Raw genomic sequence first — 21,227 nt, 5'->3', positions numbered from 1 at the left:
CTCTTGGCATGAATCAGTACCCAAGAAGTAGCTCTTGCTTTCAAAAAGGTTGGTGACCCCTGCTCTAAATACACGGCAGCATGACGGCCATGCAATGATCACGATGCATTACTTAACATCAAACCTGTGAATAGGACACTTGTCCTGAGGAGCCTCTGTTCACAAACATTATCTGGAGCCATCATTGCTCCGTCAATACGCGTGGAACCACCTCGACCTTACATAACATGCGGGAAAAAGCGTTACGCAAGCAGTGGGATAATGATTGTGATCTACCAGGATTTTCAAACAGGGATGCTCTTTGTTTTGAACTACTGAGATTGAACTCCGCGCCACCCACTGTGGCGCAACTATTATTCAACTGTGGTTTTGAGCTGCCTTCATTGTGTCCAACACAGAATCAGTCATGAAGAGATCCTTCAGCTTACAACGGTCATGAAGAGATCCTTCAGCTTGCAACGGTCACCTAATGCTCGACGCGGTTATGTCACTTTGTTCCAAAACCACATGAAATGGTCAGGCGCTATGTAATGTCCTCTTTGCAAGGATAAGCTCGCTCATTAGTGACACGCAGCCTCACTCGCCTGCGGGCTGGAGTCCACGTTCACGCACTCTATTTCCTCCAATGGCTGCGACTCGCTTCGATGCATTCACTACAGGCAATGGATCAGTCTGAACAAACAAGGATCTGTTGTCTAGCTGTTGACATCCTCGGATGATAAAATGAAGGTCACCCAAACTGGAAGCAATCCAGTCTAGAAACCTGTGGTCCTCAACCACCGGTCCGGGGACCGGTACCAGTCTGTAAAACATTTGCTACTGGGCCAGAGAGAAACATGAAATACTGTATTTCCTTGAATTGCTGCCGGGGCACTAATTAAATTAAAACCTCTTCTCACTCCGGTACTTACCAAAGGCATGCGGTAAATTTAGGCCTGCGCTTAAAAATTTGAGTGTGATGTAAGGATACCATCATGAAATGGTGGCGGAGAAGAGGACTGTTGACAAACTGGCCTGCGGGTTTTGAGTTTGACACCTTGTAACAGTAAATAATTAATGAATTTGCCTATGAATTTGAATATTTTACTTCTTTTTTTTACATAAAGAGTTAAAACAAATCTGTAGATTTGACCAGTTTTTTACAGAAAAAATGTGGCAGCTTAGTTGTCAGACTTTTTACTGTAAGATATATTGTGTTATTTTATTATTATTATTATTACAACGTACTACTATAAATAGAAATACAGTGCAGCTTTTTAACTTTATTTTGGCAACTCAGCTGCCAGTTTATTACCATAACAAATTATTGTACCGTAAAATCATCAACTGTGGATTTAAAAAAACAAAAACTGACAGCTCAGTCGACAGAATTTTACTGTAAAAAACAAACATTGGTCGTTTTTCCAACTTACAGTAATATGCTGTAAAAAACTCCCTAAATTTTACAGTAAAACATATTGTTCTTTTTTATAGTGTACATTTTGATGGATAACTTGCTTCGAAAGCATAAGTTTAGCAGATATTTAAGTATTTATTTGGATTTTGACCAACAAAGTTAGATAATATAATATTTGTTACGATATTGGACACTATTTGTTTCCATGCCAAACTAGAAATAAAACTAATATGTTTAATAAGAAAATAGGAAATTAAAGAAATAAAATATAAGGTATTTTATTAACATATTATTTCCAGGCTTCTGCGGGCCATATAAAATGACGTGGAGGGCCAGATCTGGCCTGCAAGTCTTGAGTTTGACACCTTGTCACAGTAAATAATTAATGAATTTGCCTATGAATTTAAATATTTTACTTCTTTTTTTTTACATAAAGAGTTAAAACAAATCAGTAGATTTGACCAGTTTTTTATAGAAAAAATCTGGCAGCTTAGTTGCCAGACTTTTTACTGTAAAATATATTGTGTTATTTTATTATTATTATTATTATAACAACGTATTACTATAAATAGAAATACAGTGCAGCTTTTTAATTTTATTTTGGCAACTCAGCTGCCAGTTTATTACCATAATAAAATGTGGTACCATAAAATCATCAACTGTGGCTTTAAAAACAAAAACTGACATCTCAGTCGACAGAATTTTACCGTAAAAAACAAACATTGGTCGTTTTTTCAATTTACAGTAATATGCTGTAAAAAACTCCCTAAATTTTACAGTAAAATATATTGTTCATTTTTATAGTGTACATTTTGATGGATAACTTGCTTCGAAAGCATAAGTTAAGCAGATATTTAAGTATTTATTTGGATTTTGACCAACAAAGTTAGATAATATAATATTTGTTACAATATTTGACACTATTTTTTTCCCTGTCAAACTACAAAAAAACCCTAATATCTTTAGTTAGAAGTAAAAAAAGAAAATATAAGGTATTTTAATAACACATATTATTTCCGGGCTTCTGCAGGTCATATAAAATGACGAGGAGGGCCAGATCTGGCCCGCGGGTCTTGAGTTTGACACCTTGTCACAGTAAATAATTAATTAATTTGCCTATGAATTTAAATATTTTACTTCTTTATTTTCGTAAATAGTTAAAACAAATCAGTAGATTTAACCAGTTTTTTACAGAAAAAATCTGGCAGCTTAGTTGCCAGACTTTTTACTGTAAAATATATTGTTATTTTATTATTATTATTATTATTACAACGTATTACTATAAATAGAAATACAGTGCAGCTTTTTAATTTTATTTTGGCAACTCAGCTGCCAGTTTATTACCATAATAAAATGTGGTACCATAAAATCATCAACTGTGGCTTTAAAAACAAAACCTGACATCTCAGTCGACAGAATTTTACCGTAAAAAACAAACATTGGTCGTTTTTTCAATTTACAGTAATATGCTGTAAAAAACTCCCTAAATTTTACAGTAAAATATATTGTTCATTTTTATAGTGTACATTTTGATGGATAACTTGCTTCGAAAGCATAAGTTAAGCAGATATTTAAGTATTTAGCGTTATAGTGACTTGTATTTTTCACAATTGGGAAGCCGGTCCCTGAAAATAATGCCTACATTAAACCGGTCCGGGACCCCTGATATAAACCACATTAAAGAAAAAGCAGAACTCTGAGCGCAAGAGCTGATGGAGAGACTTGCAAACATAGTACAGGTAGCATCTGTCAAAGCAGGTTCAAGATTTGGTGTAAATGAATAGTGATGAGGTCTCCCTAATCCCATAATATTGTTTACTTGTCCAGGGAATTCTGTAGCGATGCAGACTTACATTTGACCCGATATAGAAAAGTAATAAGACTTGTGTTTGAAGAAAGATGTAATAAAAAAGGGTGAACAGACAACCATGTCCGCAGGGATCAATATCCGTCCCAGCGAACATCTGCCAGAGCCACATGAGGACACAAGAGTAGCCAACAATGTGTAAGGACAAGAAGAGCACTACTGTTAACAATAAAATACAACTGGTAAAGGTCATCGCTGTCACATTAATGGTTGGCCTTTAAAAAGCCAGAGCACTGTGTCGAGAAGCCACAAATTGTACTTGAGACTACAGTTATTTACAGTAATATGACCAAAGTAGAAATGGTCATCCAAATAATGACTTGAGTATGAGTAACCATTCAATGGAAAAACATACTCAAGCACTAAACAACTGGTGAGTAACGTCTGATTTATTTAGGACAGGGGTGTCAAACGTACGGCCCGCGAACAGGTTTTATCCGGCCCGCGGGATGAGTTTGCCAAGTATACAAAATAACCAGAAATTTTTGAATGAAAGAAGCATCCCTAACTCTTCCAGGCTACATTATACACCCCCCCTTCGTGAGTCGTTTGAGGTGGCCGTTTTTCTTTTTTTGGAGGGGGGGTTGTATAATTCAGGATGCATGGGATTCTGGGTATTTGTTCTGTTGTTTTTATGTTGTGTTACAGTGCAGATGTTCTCCCGAAATGTGTTTGTCATTCTTGTTTGGTGTGGTTTCACAGTGTGGCACATATTAGTAAGAGTGCTAAAGTTGTTTATATCACAACCATCAGTGTAAACTGTATGGCTGTTGAGCAAGTAAGCCTCATAAAACATGTGAATGGGCTGGTAAGCAGTTTGTTACGGTTGTAGAGGGCGCTAAATGTATTGTCATCATAGCACCCCTTTATTATTGTTGTTTGGGTGAAAACCAGCAGACAATCGAGAGAATGGTTGTTCTGAAACTCGGTAGTCTTTCGGGAAAATTGAGATGGTTGGCAAAAGTGATGTTGTCAAGCGGCATTCAAATAAAACTCGCACTAATATTAAATTTTCATATTAAAAGGTGCGGACCGCGTGTCTGAGACCCCTGGTAAATACATAGCACAAAGCAAAAAAAAAAAACTTTGTACACTAGGTTATTTAATTTTTAATTTCAGAAGGCTCCCATAGTGTTATTTATTTTGTGAAACGGGTCAAAATGGCTCTTTGAGTGGAAAAGGTTGCCGCCCCCTGCTGTGGATGATGGTACATATGTACAAAATAAACCACATATTAGTACATCAATTGAGGAAAATGATCAAACTACATACATGGCATACTGTAATTTGATTTTGATATTTTTTCATCTTGATTGATTGAAAATGAACACATTATCACATCCATTCAGAAAATATAAATAACGACAAATAAAGATAGAATACTTATAACCGCAACATGTAAGTGTTGCGGGGCGGCATAACTCGGTTGGTAGAGTGGCCGTGCCAGCAACTTGAGGGTTGCAGGTTCGATTCCCGCTTCCGCCATCCTAGTCACTGCCGTTGTGTCCTTGGGCAAGACACTTTACCCACCTGCTCCCAGTGCCACCCACACTGGTTTAAATGTAACTTAGATATTGGGGTTTCACTATGTAAAGCGCTTTGAGTCACTAGAGAAAAGCGCTATATAAATATAATTCACAATTCACACTAAAAAAACAAGATTATGATTTGTACATTTTTAGAATGTGCTTATTCTATTTTTAACACAGAAAACAATCTGAAAGTGTCTTTACTTTTAAGTTATCGTGCAGGGATTTTACCAGTCCGGCCCCCTTTGGAGTAGATTTTTCTCCATGTGGCCCCCGATCTAAAATTTTTAACACAGAAAACAATCTGAAAGTGTCTTTACTTTTAAGTTATCGTGCAGGGATTTTACCAGTCCGGCCCACTTTGTAGTAGATTTTTCTCCATGTGGCCCCCGATCTAAAATTTTTAACACAGAAAACAATCCCAAGGTGTCTTAACTTTTAAGTTATTGTGCAGGGATTTTACCAGTCCGGCCCACTTTGGAGTAGATTTTTCTCCATGTGGCCCCCGATCTAAAATTTTTAACACAGAAAACAATCTGAAGGTGTCTTTACTTTTAAGTTATCGTGCAGGGATTTTACCAGTCCGGCCCACTTTGGAGTAGATTTTTCTCCATGTGGCCCCCGATCTAAATTTTTTAACACAGAAAACAATCTGAAGGTGTCTTTACTTTTAAGTTATTGTGCAGGGATTTTACCAGTCCGGCCCACTTTGGAGTAGATTTTTCTCCATGTGGCCCCCGATCTAAAATTTTTAACACAGAAAACAATCTGAAGGTGTCTTAACTTTTAAGTTATCGTGCAGGGATTTTACCAGTCCGGCCCACTTTGGAGTAGATTTTTCTCCATGTGGCCCCCGATCTAAAATGAGTTTGTACACCCCTGATTTAGGAGCTATTTTTTAATGTTTAACTACAAGTCCAGTTAGTGTGTGTGCAAGTGAGATGCTGCAACAGTGCAATAAAAGATGCACATTTCACAGTCACTTTTGAAGTTACAACATGGCTAATACAAGCTTAAGCGCAACTAAAATATAGAAAACAGCTACAATGTAACATTTTTTCTTTAGTTGGAAGCTGTAGTCTTGTAGGCTGACATGCGAACATTTCTACTGACACTAGCATGATATAAATGTTTTTTTGTCCTGTAGTTTGTAAGTAAATATTGACGAGGTAGTCTTGTAACTTTTCTACAAAGCGTGACTGATTGGTGAAGTAGTTTCGAACGTCATTGATGCTTATATTGGATTTGTGAATGAATTCCAATGTACATGCTGCTTACTACTTAGGTATAAAACACTACATGGTCTAGCTCCATCCCATCTTGCTGACTGTATTGTACCATATGTCAGAAATCTGCGTTCAAACAACTCTGGCTTATCAGTGATTCCCAGAGCCCCCAAAAAAAGTCTGCAGGCCTTACAGCGTTTTCTATTTAGGCGCCAGTACTCTGGCCAGGATCTTCAGCTCTCACTGGATAGGTTGGCAGGGATGAGAATCAGCACCTCTAAGTCAGAGTTCATGGTTCTCGCCCGGAAAAGGGTAGAGTGCCATCTACTCCCCAACTTGGTGAGGAGATCTTGCCCCAAGTGGAGGAGTTCAAGTACCTTGGAGTCTTGTTCACGAGTGAGGGAAGAGTGGATGGTGAGATCGACAGGCGGATTGGTGCGGCGTCTTCAGTAATGCGGACGCTGTATCGATCCGTTGTGGTGAAGAAAGAGCTGAGCCAGAAGGCAAAGCTCTCAATTTACCGGTCGACTTACGTTCCCATCCTCACCTATGGTCATGAGCTTTGGGTTATGACCGAAACAACAAGATCACAGGACCAGCGGCCAAAATGAGTTTCATCCGCCGGGTGGCCGGGCTCTCCCTTAGAGATAGGGTGAGAAGCTCAAAGTAAGGCCAGATGAGGTGGTTCGGGCATCTGCTCAGGATGCCACCCGAACGCCTCCCAAGGGAGGTGTTTAGGGCACATCCGAACGGCAGAAGGCCACGGGGAAGACCCAGGACACATTGGGAAGACTATGTCTCCCGGTTTGCCTGGGAATGCCTCGGGATCCTATGGGAGGAGCTGGACAAGGTGGCTGGGGAGAGGGAAGTCTGGGCTTCTCTGCTTAGGCTGTTGCCCCGGTGACCTGACCATGGATAAGCGGAAGAATATGGATGGATGCTCTGGAACACCCTCCCGGTAACAGTTAGAGATGCTATCTCAGTAGAAGCATTTAAGTCCCATCTTAAAACTAATTTGTATACTCTAGCCTTTAAATAGACCCCCTTTTTAGACCAGTTGATTTGCTGTCTCTCTTTTCTGCTCTGTCCCCCTCTCCTGCGTGGAGAGGTTATCAGGTGACCACGGATGACGCGCTAGCTGTTCAAAGTCGGGACCCAGGATAGACCACTATTCTTTGCATCAGTTGGTGATGTCCCTGCACTGCTGACCTGTCTCCATTCAAGATGATCCCTGCTGGTCTCCCAATGGACTGGACTTGCACATGATCTCAGGACCCGGGGTGACCACTCCTTATGCATCAGTCGGTGACGTCTCTGACGGGTCTACATGCAGGTGGATCCCCCGTTGGCTCCACTATGGACTGGACTCTCACATTGTCCCATGTGGGATCTGAGCCGAGGATGGGCTATAGACGCAAACATTGTTTGACCGGGTTGGTGAAACAGAGTCATGTGACGATGCCTAATGAAGACGTTTCTCCAAAGAGCCAAGCAATTCATCTTTAGAAGCAGTTCTCAATAGACTATACCTGTACAGATAATGATGATATAAATAACTAGGTGGATTTCTACACTTTATTTTAGGAGATCAAAGTTTAATTTTCCGTGAAAATTTTCCCGGAAATTTCACATGCCTGCCTCTTATCTTAATTGCTGATTGTAGTGTGACGTATAAACCATCTCGAAATCTGTGTTCCAGAAACGCCGGCTAAATAGTTGACCACCAGAGCCTTAAAAAAGTCTGCAGGCTATGAAGTGTTTTCTATTCAGGCTCCAGTCCTCTGGAATCAGCAACAGTTAGAGATGCTACCTCAGTAGATGCATTCAAGTGCTAACTTAAAGCTCACTTATACTCTACCTTTTCAAATGTTGACAAACTCAAGGCTTCATTTCCAGATATGGCTTCCCATCTCATTTTCTGTGGCCCGTGAATAATTACGGTTAATAAAGTATTTGATCTTTTCTTACTAAATGTATTTGTTCTTTACATTTTTACAATAAAAATGAATGTACTGAATGCAATTTTGTATCTTTATTATTTACCATGAATTGATTAACGTGGATCCCGACTTAAACAAGTTGAAAAACTTATTCGGGTTACCATTTAGTGGTCAATTGTACGGAATATGTACTGAACTGTGCAATCTACTCATAAAAGTTTCAATCAATCAATCAAAGTGTTGGCCCTGCGATGAGGTGGCGACTTGTCAAGGGTGTACCCCGCCTTCCGCCCGAATATGCCTGAGACAGACTCCAGCTACCCCCTGCGACCACTAAAGGGACAAGTGGTAGAAAATGGATGGATGGATGGTTTATTTAAACATGTGTCTAATTGACTTGTAATTTCAAAGCAAATTACACATTAATTTGTACATTGAAAAAAATGACAAAAAATTCTGGCGACTGAGCTGCCAATTTTTTTATGTACAAAACTTGAGTAATCGGGATCGATTCTCAGGAATCAGCAACAGTTAGACATGCTACCTCAGTAGATGCATTCAAGTGCCAACTTAAAGCTCAATTATACTCTAAAATACTCTTATACTTTGAAATGTACCAAACTCAGGGCCCGTGAATAATTACGGTTAATAAGGTATATTATATTTTTCTTACTAAATGTATTTTTTTTTTACATTTTTACAATACTTGTACTGAATGCAATTTTGTATCTTTATTTAATCATGCATCTGCTTGACTTATAATTTCAAAGCACATTATGCATTAATTTGTACACTGAAAAAAATGACAAATTTTATGAAAAAATTCTGCCGACTGAGCTGCCAATTTTTGAACGTAAAAAACTTGAGTAATGTTTTTCCATATACGGTAATATTGTCGGGCTTTCCCATGACAGTTTGTTTGTGTTTAAGTTTTTCCTCTGTGTGTGTGTATTATTTCCTGTCTTTAGTTCCTGTCAGCGCTCTTATTTTGCCTGTTTCCTGTCTTTCTCCCTGAGTGCTGTGTGCTCTCAGCTGCGGCTGATTGGCACCTGGCCACACCTGGTGTCAATCAGCCCGCTCCTATTTAGACCTGTCTTCCCATCCAGTCAGTGCTGGATTATTGTCACTTCTGTATTGTCGCTCCTGTCATGTCATGCCATTGCAGCGTAGCGGTTAGCTATATTTGGTAGCAGATTGTAGCTTACTGTCTTTTGTTCCCTGCTTTCAATTTGTATTTGTACTACACGTAAAAATACACGTAACGACTTCTGTTTTCCTGTTCGCTACCCGCTAACTTCCACACTAGGCCCTTTTGTTTTTGCTAGTTTCCATGCTAAGTTCCTATTGTTTGTTAGCTCCCATGCTAGTTCTTTTAGTTGTTATCCGCCTCGTGCGCGCTTTTTGTTGTACCCCTTGTTTGGTTTTGTCTTAGTGTTTTATTTAACCATGTTTCCTTACTATATGCCTGCCTCCTTCTCTGCATCTTGGGGTTCGTCACAAACTAACTAATATACTATTATACGGTAAAAAAATGCATTATTATTGCATGATTTTTACCACACAAAAAAAAAACATTGGTACTGTTTGTTAGTTTCATTTTAAAACCCCGCCAAAAATTTTACCGTAATAGTCTGGTGACAGAGCTGCAAAAAGTTACATAGAAAATGATATGGATAGAAAATGTACAGGATGTGCCTTTTTAAATATTTATTTCTAGGAATAAAAGTTTGCAAATAGCTTTGTCTTCTTCATGTTCAGCATTCTCTTATTCTGTTCAGTATTGTATACGCCGCTAAGCAAGGAGGGCAGAATCTGGCGCCATCTGGCTTGGTTTGGCTATAACAGAGGTCGCTTGTCTACCTATTTATAAAATTAGAATATAAAATAACTGAGCCGATACATTGTTGTCTTCAAGCACCCTCTTCAACCTCTTCCTCAAATTCACCCTCATCGTCCACTTTGGCATCCTGGTACTGCTGGTACTCGGACACTAAATCGTTAATGTTGTTGTCGGCTTCGGTAAATTCCATCTCATCCATCCCCTGCTCTGTGTACCAATGCACGAAGGCCTTGCGGCGGAACATGGCCGTGAACTGCTCGGAGATGCGCTTGAACAGCTCCTGTATGGCCGTACTGTTGCCGATGAAAGTGACGGACATCTTGAGTCCGCGGGGCGGGATGTCACACACGGCGGTGCTGATGTTGTTGGGGATCCACTCCACAAAGTAACTGCTGTTCTTGTCTTGGATCGTGAGCATTTGCTCATCGACCTCCTTCATGGATAAGCGGCCACGGAACACTGTGGCGACCGCCAGATAGCGTCCTTGGCTGGGGTCGCACGCGACCATCATGTTTCTGGCGTCGAACACTTGCTTGGTGATGTCGCGGACCGAGAGGGCTCGATACTGCTGGCTGCCCCTGCTGGTCAGGGGGGCGAAGCCCGGCATGAAAAAATGCAAGCGGGGGAAAGGCACCATGTTGACCGCCAGTTTGCGGAGGTCGGCGTTGAGCTGGCCGGGGAAGCGCAGGCAGGTGGTGACCCCGCTCATGGTGAACGACACGAGGTGGTTCAGGTCTCCGTAGGTGGGTGTGCTCAGCTTGAGAGTGCGGAAGCAGATGTGGTACAGAGCTTCGTTGTCGATGCAGTACGTTTGATCTGTGTTTTCGATAAGCTGATGGACTGACAGAGTGGAGTTGTAAGGTTCTACGACCGTATCTGACACCTCAGGACGGAAACACAACCTTTTCAGCCTTTTTTATCATAAAATTTAACATCACAGTGAATGAAACAATGCCCTCACCTTGGGCGAGGGCATCACACTGAAGCTATTTATGATACGATCAGGGAACTCGTCACGAATCTTGTAGATAAGTAGGGTTCCCATACCAGAGCCGGTCCCACCGCCAAGCGAGTGTGTGAGTTGGAAGCCCTGCAGACAGTCACAACTTTCTGACTCTTTACGTACCACCTCCACAACAGATTCAACCATGTCAGCACCATCAGTGTAGTGACCTTTGGCCCAGTTGTTAGCAGCGCCACCCTTACCTTAGGGAACAATCACACAATTTGAGCATCTGACCTAATCTGATTAGACTACATAAAAGACTACAGTCTTTAACAAACGGCATTATGCCACCCACCAAACACAAAATTGTCAGGTCTGAAAATTTGACCCAAGGGTCCAGACCTTACGCAGTCCATGGTGCTAGGTTCCAAGTCCACAAGAATGGCACGGGGAACATATTTGCCCCCTACACTTCAACCACACCAGTTCAGGAATGCAAGAACAGAAGCTGATGTATACAGTGAGAAAACTAAATGGATGAATGTGCACTTTGTAGTGTCTTCCTAATTCTTTAGCTGGGCAACCAACCTGTTGCCTCGTTGAAGTAGACGTTGATCCTGCGCAGCTGCAGCTCATCATCGCCATGGTAAGCCCCTGATGGATCGATGCCGTGTTCGTCGGTGATCACTTCCCAGAACTGCAGGCCCAAAATGTAATGGATGATATGGCGACGCTTTCAATTATTTGATCATAATTCTTTCTTTCTTTGCATTCCTGGAATCAGTATGATTTATTCAATCAATATGGAAATACCTAAACAGTCATGCATTTTATCAGTTTTTTTTAATTACAGTATTACAAAGTTAGAAATAATTGAAGTGGTTTATTAATTGAAAACAGGTGATAAAAAGTAATGCTGGAGCGCTGACAATAAAAACATTTGTAAATAATAATACATGATTAGAGCTGGGTGATAAAAGGAATATACTCGATGTAATCGCGGGTTTGTCTCTGTGCGATATAGAAAATGACTATATCGTGATATTCGAGTGTACGTTCTCACGCAGTTGCTTTTAGCTGCGGGCATTAAACTACATGCTCTTCTCACACTTTCTTGTCTTTCCTTCTCACAGACTTAAAAGAAGCACACCTTCTTACATACGTCACATACTGTCCCGCGTGCACTAATTCCTGAGAAAAACAGCAGGGGGTCCATCGTCTGGCGGTAGTTTGGCTTCAAGCGGGAAGACATTGAACAGACTGTGAAGACTCTTCTTCGGCATGGTAATGCCGGTGTGGTTTTTCCAGGGATGCGTCGAAGCGATGAACACAACAAGGTAAGTTAAAGGGTATTTATTTAATAATAAAAGGCTATGAACAAAAACACTGGTGTAAAGAGAAAAGGTAAACAAAAGACGCTGGCGTGAAAGCTAGGATAAAACACAAGGAAAACTAAAACTTGGTACAAGGACACAAAAGAGTAAACAAAAACATTCAGCATGAAAGCTGGAAAATAAAGTGGCTTAGCGTGAGAGCTAGCGAGAAAATACATACATAGAATGATGAGAGTCGTTACTGTAGCGCGTGGGCAAATTAGGATCCAAGAATGAGTAAACAGAAAAGGTGAGCTTAAATAGGAGGGTGAAAATTAGTAGCAGGTGTGCGGGGCGAGACTAACAGGTGGACTGATGCGTAACCATAGTGATGGACAAAAACAGGAAATAAACGGGTCAGACTGAGAATGAAAAAACAAACATGTGAAGATCTGAGCAGCGGATCGCAACACAGACAACCATAATATATCAAGTATGCGGCAAAAGCGTTGCTGCAAAAAGTAGCATGACTGCTAATTTGTAGCATCATTTGAAAAGTTACCCGCTCAAGAATGAGGAGTGCTTGAAAATCTGCATGTCAACATCTCGGCCGGTGCCACACCCACAAAATGCCGAAGCAACCATTTCCACATCAACACCGTATGAAACAAATAGTCAACAACAGAAGGAGATAACGTCTGCAGGAACCTACCACATAGCGAAAGACATACACTATTTGATTTCCTATTATGCAGCTAATTTGTATTTGACAGTTATAGAAATATCTTGTGTGACATCATGCACAAAAGTGCACTTTATTTGTTTTGAACAATTGAAATGGCGTTCTGTACAAAAAGTGCACCTTAATTTAGTGTTGTTTTGATGTCATCTTTATGACATCATGCACAAAAGTGCACTAATAGCTTGTTTTAAAATTTCTCTGACAATCTTGCAATTTCTGTTTTGGAAATGACATAATAAATACACTTTTAGTTGTGATTTCCCTCTCTGCGTGAAAGTTTAAAAGCAGCATATATTAATGCAGTATGGAGAAGAACGTTTTAATGTAGACACATAGAATCCTCATACTGCTGTGATTATATGCATCAAGTGTTCATTCAAGGCTAAGGCAAAATATGCAGATATATATCGTGTGCTGAGGCATGGCCTAAAAGTTTTGAGTTATTAATTTAATAAAAGGCCATATCGCCCAGCCCTATATATGATAACAAATTTAAAAGGAACCTATGATGAAATTGGTCTTTTCTGACCTCTAAATGTTGTCACAAATGTGAATACTCATGATAAACAGTGTCAAAGTATGAAATCATAAAGTTTGGTTACGTTGTGACATCACAGCGAAGTGGACTCATTATTTGGACATTAAAGCTCAATACAAATAAATACACACCCTTCCGCCTTTGTAGGCGTTTACGTCAATCAAGCGGTGTTGAAATTTTCCTGTCAGGTAAGGAGGAAGGGCCGCGGAGCTTTTTAAATCACGTGATTTTGGGGACCTTGCTAGGACATTGAGGGTGAAGAAAAATGTACGATATCACACTGCCTGCTAGGAACGATGGCGGATAACATAAAAGCCTACAAACGCTTAATTGTTGATTTTAATAATAATGACGCTCATGGTTTTCTTCAGATGTTCGTCTGTTGCTAAAAATATTGTCTGTTTAATCGTGGGGGGTTTTATCGCTTGTCAAAACGATCGAGTTCCCGTATATTTTGCTAAAATAGCTGTAGCTATTTTTGATTTATGAATGTAAAACGAATAGGCCACATTTTCAACTGTTTATTGTTTCAACTTTTTATGGTTTGTTTTCACCGCTCGTTACAACAAGCCGACCGTGATAATAATAATAATAATAATGGTTATTTGTAAAAAGCACTTTACATTGAGCAAACAACCTCAAAGTGCTACAGTGTATTAAAAAAATAAAAATAAAAACTAGAATTAGCACGCATATATCTAAAAAAAAGCATTTTTTAAAAAGGGTTTTTAAGCCTTTTTTTAAAGTATTCAGTCTGTGGTGCCCTCAGGTGGTCAGGGAGCGCGCGTTCCACAGACTCAGATCGGAGGAGCAGAAAGCCCGGTCTCCCATTGTCCGTAGCTTTGTCCTCGGAGGTTGGACTGTAGGCTATTGGGTCTGAATTTCTGCCTCATGTTTGTGAAAAGTCTGCACGTTACATTCACCTTTTGCCATGAGGGTGCGTCTGGAAACTCACCCGAGATTAACGTCAAACAAAATAACTATCGGATGCATTTTTTTTCCCAGGAAAAATCTATACCACGTTTTTTTAAGTTAATTTTACAGTGTCTGGTAAAAAATAGCAGTGATGACTTTAAGATATAAAAATGTACACGTTTTAAAAAGATAAATGTGATTCTTTCTCAGAGGCTGAGCGTGGTTTGATAGCAATCTTAATATTAATATATTAATATTAATATTCAATATTAATGGCTATATAAATACATTTTGATTAATTGATTGACAAAAACATTTATACTTATTAGGGATGCCTTGATTGATCGACCACTGATCAGTATCGGCTGATTTACATTAAAAAAAAGGATATGATCGTTGTGGGTTGTGCAGCCCTTTGAGACATTTGTGATAAAGGGCGATTAAAGTAAGCTTTGATTGAATCTGGGAAGGCCTCTACTAACGGCAAAAGGTTAAAAAAGTGACTGAGGATAATAAAGTATGCAACACCGAAAAACAAAGCTTATCCAAAACGTGTTTTAAACGGCACAAAGAAGGATTTGAAAAATGCACACAAAAAAAAATCATCATAATAATTAAGATTAGACATTAATTTCTTACCTTAGTACCCATCTGGTTTCCACACTGGCCGACTTGGATGTGCACGATTTCCCTCATCGTGGAAGCAAAGTTGTGTCTTCAGTGTTTCTAGCAAATTGCCTTACAAATATTGAAGGAAAGGGAGAGAGTGGTAAGAAGTTAAACGCAATTTATCTTAAAAAAAAAATGTGACGATCAGTCAAACTTTGTTAGTAAGGATGATGTTCGAAAAAACTGGTTCTCCCGATTGTTTGATAAGAAAAGAACTGATTCCATGGAATGGAATCCCTTTTTGAGAAACGGGTTCCCGTTATCGAAGCCACTATAGTAAAGAAAAATATTTGGTTCTTTATTCGAATCCCTGGGAACGAATCTTGTGTCACAGGAAATGACGTAGCTCAGTCATTCGGCGGCAGATACAGAAGCAGCCACAACAATGGACCGGAAAAAAAAACGCTCCAAGGCATGGCTTTACTTTACTATGAAATACGAGGAGGAAACAGCTATCTGCAATTATTGCCAGGCTTTGCTTTCCTGCAAGGTGAGCAGTGCAACAAACATGTTGAAACATGTTCAGGCCGTACATAACCTGAAGGTTGGAGAAGCACCGACAGAGATGACGAAGCACGCCCCTCTTCCTCTGCTTAACCAGAGGTGGGTAGTAACGCGCTACATTTACTCCGTTACATCTACTTGAGTAACTTTTGGGATAAATTGTACTTCTAAGAGTAGTTTTTATGCAACATACTTTTACTTTTACTTGAGTATATTTATAAAGAAGAAACGCTACTTTTACTCCGCTCCATTTATCTACAATCAGCTCGTTACTTTTTTTTTATCGATCTGTTAATGCACGTTTTGTTTGTTTTGATTTTGTCAGACACGCATTCAAAGTAGGATCTACGCATGCCTGCGTTTCACCAATCAAATGCAGTCACTGGTGACTTTGGACCAATCAAACAAAACCAGGCGGTCACGTGACAGTCACACGTCGAATCCGACCTAAAAAAGTTGAAAAACTTATTGGGGTGTTACCATTTAGTGGTCAATTGTGCAGAATATGTACTGTACTGTGCAATCTAATAATAAAAGTTTCAATCAATCAATCAAAAGTGTAAAGGAAAAAATACACTTTTTATTTCAACCGTACTTCCCGTCAAAAGCCTAAAGACTGATCGCACAGTTCCTGTCTTCACAATAAAAGTGCCGCTCCATCACGCCTGCGCTAACAAAATAAGAGTCTCCGAAAGCCAAGCGAGCAAGCTCCGGAGTTTGCCGCCAATGTATTTCTTGTAAAGTGTATAAAAACGAATATGGAAGCTGGACAAATAAGATGCCAAAAACCAACGACTTTCATGTGGTATTAGACAGAAAAGAGGAACTTTTTTTCTCCTCCATTTGAAAATGTGGACATTATCAGCACTATACTGTCTGATTCCAATCAATGCAAGTCATCAGAATCAGGTAAAACACCAACTTATATTCTTGTCTTCATGAAAGATAGGAATCTATATGTTAAACATGCTTGTATATTCATTAAAACACCTTTAACATTTCAACAAAAACGGCAAAATAAAAAACTATAAATTATATACTGTATATATATATATATATATATGATATGTGTGTGTATGTATATATGAGGTAGATCACCTCGACTTGGTCATTTATTAAGTAATTGATTAACGTTGAAAACCTTATTGGGGTGTTACCATTTAGTGGTCAATTGTAGGGAATATGTACTGTACTGTGCAATCTACTAATACAAGTTTCAATCAATCAATCAATAAATGCCTACTGAGCCTATGGTGCTGTTAAGTTATTGTGGCTCAATTTGCCTTGATTTTTTTTATTTTAATGTATTATTATTTAATATATATTATTGTTTTAGTTGCTTAAGAGATATTCCTGGCTATGAATTTGTTCATTGCTATTTTTATGTTTTTGTGCATTATCTGTTGCCGTAATTATTAAACAAACAGGTTACTCATCAGTTACTCAGTACTTGAGTAGTTTTTTCACAAAATACTTTTTACTTTTACTCAAGTAAATATTTGGATGACTACTCTTTACTTTTACTTGAGTAATACATCTCTAAAGTAACAGTACTCTTACTTGAGTACAATTTCTGGCTACTCTACCCACCTCTGGTGTTAACTGTTGCTGGTTCATTTCCATATCTGCTAACTTGTAGCCTTTAGGCTAAAATAACGCCACCTCTCATGTCAACCTGGACTGCAGTAATGTTAGCTAAACTAACGTTACCTTAGCATAGTCAGTGGCTAACGGTAACGTTAACGTTGGCCTTTTTGTTTGTGTCTGATAACGTTAACGGTATCTTGTCAAAACCTACTTACTCAGTGGCCTAGTGGTTAGAGTGTCCGCCCTGAGATGGGTAGGTTGTGAGTTCAAACCCCGGCCGAGTTATACCAAAGACTATAAAAATGGGAGCCATTACCTCCCTGCTTGGCATTCAGCATCAAAGGTTGGAATTGGGGGTTAAATCACCAAAAATGATTACCGGGCGCAGCTGCTGCCCACTGCTCCCCTCACCTCCCAGGGGATGATTTAAATGCAGAGAATGATTTCACCACACCTAGTGTGTGTGACAATCATTGGTACTTCAACTTTAACTTGTAGCCTACACCACTCCAGAGTTTGCAGCAGGTCTGTCTAATAAATAATTAAAACAGGATTTTCCCTGGATGTATTTTTCTTAGGTGGCACACTTAAATGGGCACTAACAGTCAATATTTATTTATTTTATTTAACGTTTTTCTTAAAAAATAAAAGTGAATTTTTGTTCAACCAAGTATTGTTTTTGTCCATATACAACAACCTATCTGGATTCGATAAGATAATCAATAAAGAATCGGTTCGATAATGGCATCGAAATCGATAATTTCTTAACGAACATCATCCCTACTTGTTAGTTTATAGAAAATGTGTTAAAGGCCTACTAAAAGCCACTACTAGCGACCACGCAGTCTGATAGTTTATATATCAATGATGAAATATTAACATTGCAACACATGCCAATACGGCCTTTTTAGTTTACTATATTGATATTTTAAATTTTGCGCGAAGTATCCTGTTGAAAACGTTGCGGTATGACGCGTGTGCGTGACGTCACGGATTGTAGCGGACATTTTGATCCAGCACCGATCACAGCTATAAGTGGTGTGCTTTAATCGCATATTTACACAGTATTCTGGACATCTGTGTTGCTGAATCTTTTGCAATTTGTTCAATTAATAATAGAGACGTCAAAGAAGAAAGATGTAGGTGGGAAGGAGTGTATTGCGGTTGCCTTTAGCAACACAAACACAGCCGGTGTTTCTTTGTTTACATTCGGCTCTTACCGTAGACATGAGCGGAGAGTTTGCGTCGTTCCTCCTGCAGCTGTGGACTCTCTTGCCTCCTCCCACCGGGCGCCACCGACCGTTGGATGCTTACAGCGTGGAGGGGAAAAAGAATAAAAATATCAGCACGGCTGCCTTGCCTTCTCGAGAAACGTGGCTTCCTTCGGAGACACTGGCGGTCACCACACCCCTCCAACTTTCAGAAACAAGTGCGACCATATAATCTCACTAAAACACTAGTAACACAATAAGCAGATAGGGATTTTCCATAATATCCTAGTAAATGTGTCTAATAACATCTGAATCTGATTTTTTTTTCTTTCTAGTCCTTCAGTCTCACTATCCTCATCCACAAATCTTTGATCCTCGCTCAAATTAATGGGGAAATTGTCGCTTTCTTGGTCCGAATCGCTCTAGCTGCTGGTGGCCATGATTGTAAACAATGTTCAGATGTGAGGAGCTCCACAACCCGCGACGTCACGCATACGTCGTCTGCTACTTCCGGTACAGGCAAGGCTTTTTTATTAGCGACCAAAAGTTGCAAACTTTATCGTGGATGTTCTTTACTAAATCCTTTCAAAAAAAATATGCCGATATCGCAATATGATCAAGTATGACTCATAGAATGGACCTGCTATCCCCGTTTAAATAAGAACATCTCGTTTCAGTAGGCCTTTAAACCTTATTCAAACTCACTTATCATTTATGTCAAAATGGAAAAAAATAAAATAAAACGCTTTAGCTTTACCATTATGATCAATGCCATACTCATCCGTACAATATTGTTTATTTTACTGTAAATATAGTATATTATGGTATTCGGTTGTACAACAAACTATAGATTGTTTAAAGGCCTACTGAAATGAGATTTTCTTATTTAAACGGGGATAGCAGGTCCATTCTATGTGTCATACTTCATCATTTCGCCATATTGCCATATTTTTGCTGAAAGGATTTAGTAGAGAACATCGAGGATAAAGTTCACAACTTTTGGTCGCTAATAAAAAAGCCTTGCCTGTACCGGAAGTAGCAGACTATGTGTGTGTGACGTCACGGGTTGTGGAGCTCCTCACATCTGAACATTGTTTACAATCATGGCCACCAGCAGCAAGAGCGATTCGGACCGAGAAGGCGACGATTTCCCCATTAATTTAAGCGAGGATGAAAGATTTGTGGATAAGGAAAGTTAGAGTGAAGCACTAGAAGAAAAAAAAAAGGCGACAGCAGTGGGAGCGATTCAGATGTTATTAGACACATTTACTAGGATAATTCTGGGAAATCCCTTATCTGCTCATTGTGTTACTAGTGTTTTAGTGAGATTATATAGTCGTACCTGGAAGTCGGAGGGCTGTGGTGACCGCCAGTGTGTCTGAGGGAAGCCATGGGAGAGCCAAGAAAGTCACAGCTGCCTCTTTGACAGCTGCAAGAAGAACGACACAAGCTCCGCTCAAGTTTACGGTAAGAGCCGACTTATTACCACCATTTTCTCACCAAAACCTGCCGGTTGACATGTGGTAGAGAAACATGTTCGCTTGACCCCTCTGTTCCATATTAAAGCTTCACACCAAACTAACTGTTTGTGTTGCTACAGCCGGCTGAAATACACCGCTTTCCACCAACAGCATTCTTCTTTGTTGTCTCCATTATTAATTGAACAAATTGCAAAATATTCAGCAACACAGATGTCCAGAATAATCTGTAATTACGTGATTAAAGCGGACGACTTTTAGCATTGACTGGTGCTGGGATAAAATGTCCGCCACAACCAATAACGTCACAAGCACGCGTCATCATTCCGCGACGTTTTCAACAGGATACTTTGCAGGAAATTTAAAATTACAATTTAGTAAACTAAAGCGGCCGTATTGGCATGTGTTGCAATGTTAATATTTCATCATTGATATATAAACTATCAGGCTGCGTGGTCGGTAGCAGTGAGTTTCAGTAGGCCTTTAATCCCACGCTTATCAACTGATTTATTATCAACAAACATTTCTGATCCAAGCACTTACTTGGTAACTCACGGACCACTTGGGGTTAAGTCAGGTACCACCAAAGGCCCGCAGACCACACTTTGAGTAACCCTGCTGTACTACGGCACTCTCATCACTAATTCAATACTTCTAAAACTACAAAACTATATGTTACAATTAAATGTGTACTAAACTTGTAGCAGGTTGGCATTTAATGCAAACGCACTGTACTTTTTAAGCAATGCGTGACGTCACGATGACGTCACGCTTCAATCACAACACAACAGGCGCTAACGCGGGCTAGCATGCTTAGCTACATAGGCTAGCCGCGTACACGGCCACAGCCACACGTCACCGAACATTTAGTGGGTAAAATAATCATTTTGAATGCGACTTACCTCGTCACAAATTACCCAGATTAGGAAAAGTTGCATCAAACGTGGGACATTCACATTTATAAAGTTAGCATGCACGCTAACCGAGCCGAGACCGGAACTCACCAACAAGTAGGCGGGGCTTTTAAACGACGAGCGGAAGAATGTATTCTTTACAAAATAAGAGTATAAATATTGTATCTTTTTTTTTTTCTAATCAAATATAATAATTTTTTTGTATTTAATCATATATAAGTTATACATGTAAACCAGGGGTCACCGGCCAATTTGCTTAATTTACTTTTTAATAAATAAATCTATATATTTATAAAATAATGGGTATTTCTGTCTGTCATTCGGTCGTACATTTTTTTTCCTTTTACGGAAGGTTTTTTGTAGAGAATAAATGATGAAAAAAAAACACTTAATTGAACGGTTTAAAAGAGGAGAAAACAGGAAAAAAAAGAAAATTTTGTTTTGAAACATAGTTTATTTTCAATTTCGACTCTTTAAAATTCAAAATTCTAACGAAAATAATGGAGAAAAACTAGCTAATTGGAATGTTTTTGAAAAAATAAAAAATAACTTATGGAACATCATTAGTAATTTTTCCTGATTAAGTTTAATTTTAGAATTTTGATGACATGT

The 21,227-nt window shown here is 39.3% G+C and overlaps 2 protein-coding genes across 3 annotated transcripts in view; both read right to left on the bottom strand.

The window, feature by feature from the left end:
• Positions 1 to 11,433, bottom strand: part of chn1 (chimerin 1) — a 78,893-nt gene extending 67,460 nt beyond the window's left edge. Inside the window, exon 1 of the mRNA XM_061880007.1 lies at positions 11,333 to 11,433. The gene's annotated coding sequence lies outside the window, so the exon portion shown is untranslated. The remainder of the gene's footprint in view (positions 1 to 11,332) is intronic.
• On the bottom strand, positions 9,657 to 20,734 carry LOC133538401 (tubulin beta-4B chain-like). 2 transcript variants are annotated; one of them, XM_061880004.1, is made up of 7 exons: positions 20,604 to 20,734; positions 18,233 to 18,321; positions 14,892 to 14,990; positions 11,333 to 11,441; positions 11,100 to 11,210; positions 10,760 to 11,004; positions 9,657 to 10,681 (listed from the first exon to the last, which is right to left on the bottom strand). In XM_061880004.1, exons 3-7 carry the CDS (start codon positions 14,946 to 14,948, stop codon positions 9,869 to 9,871), a joined length of 1,335 nt encoding a protein of 444 aa, XP_061735988.1. In that variant the 5' UTR covers positions 14,949 to 14,990; positions 18,233 to 18,321; positions 20,604 to 20,734; the 3' UTR covers positions 9,657 to 9,868. The 2 variants fall into 2 exon arrangements, with proteins under 2 accessions (XP_061735988.1, XP_061735989.1); XM_061880005.1 differs by lacking the exon at positions 11,100 to 11,210 and having other exon boundaries at positions 10,760 to 10,888.
• Positions 20,735 to 21,227: the final 493 nt, after the last annotated feature.

This window comes from Nerophis ophidion, linkage group LG19 (assembly GCF_033978795.1).
Source record: "Nerophis ophidion isolate RoL-2023_Sa linkage group LG19, RoL_Noph_v1.0, whole genome shotgun sequence".
In the NCBI taxonomy this organism is placed as follows: Eukaryota; Metazoa; Chordata; class Actinopteri; order Syngnathiformes; family Syngnathidae; genus Nerophis; species Nerophis ophidion.
The sequence above is the reverse complement of the archived record's forward strand: the minus strand, read 5'-3'. Positions and strand labels throughout refer to the sequence as shown.

Coding starts and splice junctions, on each gene's coding strand:
- LOC133538401 (XM_061880004.1), bottom strand. CDS start 14,948: ATGAGGGAAATCGTGCACATCCAAGTCGGCCAGTGTGGAAACCAGATG. Junction 11,442..14,891: donor GAAACCAGATGGGTACTAAG/GTAAGAAATTAA, acceptor TTGGGCCTGCAG/TTCTGGGAAGTGATCACCGA. Junction 10,682..10,759: donor GTGTGATGCCCTCGCCCAAG/GTGAGGGCATTG, acceptor TTCCGTCCTGAG/GTGTCAGATACGGTCGTAGA.